This window comes from Emiliania huxleyi, assembly GCF_000372725.1.
Source record: "Emiliania huxleyi CCMP1516 unplaced genomic scaffold EMIHUscaffold_2804, whole genome shotgun sequence".
Lineage (NCBI taxonomy): Eukaryota > Haptophyta > Isochrysidales > Noelaerhabdaceae > Emiliania > Emiliania huxleyi.
Window position 1 is genome coordinate 1 of NW_005199921.1, and position 2,211 is coordinate 2,211.

The following is a 2,211-nucleotide window of genomic DNA, read 5'->3' on the forward strand; positions in this document are numbered from 1 at the left end:
GCTTTTTTTTTGCCCGCCTTTGGGCCGGGGGCCGGCGTTCGGCCACGCCTCCCTGTTTTTTCCTTGGTCCTCCTCCTTCTTTTGGGATCGTTTTTAATGGTCGTTCCCGGAAGGAACGTGCCTCCCTTACTGTGGGAGGCCCTTCTTTCCAACCTTCACCCGGGAGCTCCTTTTTGGTCTCCCAGTGGATGTGCTGTCCCACCCACCGCCCAGGTACCCAGGACTCGTCGAGCTCCTTGAGAGCAAAGACGGTCGCGGAGAGATGCTCCTCGAGCTTCTTCAATTTCTGCGCGCCGCCCTTCGCTTGGCCCTTGTCCGTCATGGCGCACACTTGAGCCTTGCCGAATGATAGCTCCTCTTTGAGCCGGGAGATCTCGGCCTGCTTCTCTTCTTCCGTCCCTTCGAACGTCATTGCCGCCGCTGATTAGAAGAAGCTCTGGAGCTCTCGGCGAGTCCACGACGGCTTTGACCTTCGGTTTTCTTCTTTCCCCGTAGTCCGAGCCGGACTTTTGTTCGCCTTCGTGTGTGTGTGTGTGTGTGTGTGTGTGTGTGTGTGTGTGTGTGTGTGTGTGTGTGTGTGTGTGTGTGTGTGTGTGTGTGTGTGTGTGTGTGTGTGTGTGTGGAGGCAACCGATGCGAGTCGACTGGTGTGTGTCGTCGTGGTTTCGTATCATCAAGAATACTCACTCATTCCTGTTATCTATTTTGTGGGTAAGCTAGCACTCGTGACTCCTCGAGCGCGGCGGAGGCGGCCACGGCGCCGACTCCATCGTGACCCCGCACAGCTCCCGCATGGGGCGAAGCGGGGACGCGGGCGGCGACGGCGAGCCACACACGGACGCGGCCGGCCGCCGGTCCGCGATGCGTTGCTCCGCCGCCAGTCGGGCGTGCCTCTCCCCCTCTGCCGCGCTCAGCGCCGCCTCGCACCTCCTCTCCGCCTCGTGGCGCCGCGCCTCGGCGACGGCCCGCAGCGACTCGGACTGGCGGTAAGAGCTCAACAGCGCCTCGTACGCTGCGCGCAGCTCACGCTCCTCGCATCGCTGCCGCTGGAGCGCCTCCAACGCCGCAGCGCTGCTCAGGCGTTGCGAGGCGAGGTGCTCCTCGAGCAGCTGCCGAGCCGACACGGCGGCGGCGCGCTCTTCGCGGAGCGCGTGCGCCTCTCGCTGCAGCTCGTCGGTGGAGTCGCGCCTGAGCAGCGACTCGGGGCCGTCGCCGCCCGCGCCGTCCGCAGTGACCTTCGCCGGCGCCACCCGCTGGGCGGCGCAAGCGCGCTGGATGAGATCGTCGAGCCGCGCGCAGAGCCTGTCCACTTGGCCCTCGACCAACGCCTAGTCACACAAGGGGGCTAGAGGTGTGAAGAGACGCGTCCACAGCTTGAGCCCCACATGGCCCGCGCTATAGCGCCTGCCCCTCCCCCATCGCTTCACACCAAGACGGCTCGGCGCTCGGGCTCTGAGTGGGCCGCAAGAAGCTGGTCGTGCTGGGCAGGCAGTCGGCTTGCGCCGCGCTACTGGTCGCCGCCTCGCTGCAAGTGGCCGGACTGACAGCGCCACTGTCGGTGTCAGCCCTCAGCTCGAGCTTGCGGATGTGGGACGCGATCGCCAGGAGCAGGGTTGCGTCAACTGGAGCCTCCTCGCGATTGCACTGCCCGAAGTCGCCGCTGTCGCCGGTGCCCACCAGAGGAGCCAGGCTCGCCACCACCCGCTCCAATAGGCGCCGCATGGGTGCGAGGGCGCCGCTGGCGCCGGCAGCGTCGCCCTCGCTGTCCCGCTCAGCGTGTCCGAGGGGAGGCAGCGCGTCAAGCACCGCCTTTGCTGCAGCGTACGGAAACGCCACCAGCCTCTGCGCCACCTCCCACTGCGCTTGCATTGCGCAGAATGCACTCTCGAGCACGTCGACGCGGCTGCCTGCAGCAGCCGCGGCGGCCGCGGCCGAACAAGCATGCTCTGCGGCCATTTCTGCGCGTCGCTCTGCCTCGGTCTGACTCGCGGCCTGGCTAGCTTGCTTCATGCAGAATCTGGCAGCACACGAGAAAGGGTCTGTATACTGGCTGGGAGGAGCGCGGGGCGGCCGTTATCTCTGCTACGCTTCTGTACCTGTGTTAGTGCCAGTGCGCGCCAGTCCCGTGCCCAGTGCTGTGCGAGGGAGTTTTGTTGTAAGATTCTGTTCACAAACGTTCGGCCTAGCACATGCGCTCACTATGACTATGTAC

General features: G+C 65.0%; 1 protein-coding gene across 1 annotated transcript; it reads right to left on the bottom strand.

Annotated features, from left to right (window-relative positions):
- Nucleotides 1–715: 715 nt before the first annotated feature.
- Nucleotides 716–1,955, bottom strand: EMIHUDRAFT_254866 (hypothetical protein; the record flags this gene model as incomplete). The annotated part of the gene is made up of 2 exons (XM_005776209.1): nucleotides 716–1,327; nucleotides 1,545–1,955. The coding sequence occupies 2 exons, from the start codon at nucleotides 1,953–1,955 to the stop codon at nucleotides 716–718; spliced, it is 1,023 nt and encodes a 340-aa protein (XP_005776266.1).
- Nucleotides 1,956–2,211: the final 256 nt, after the last annotated feature.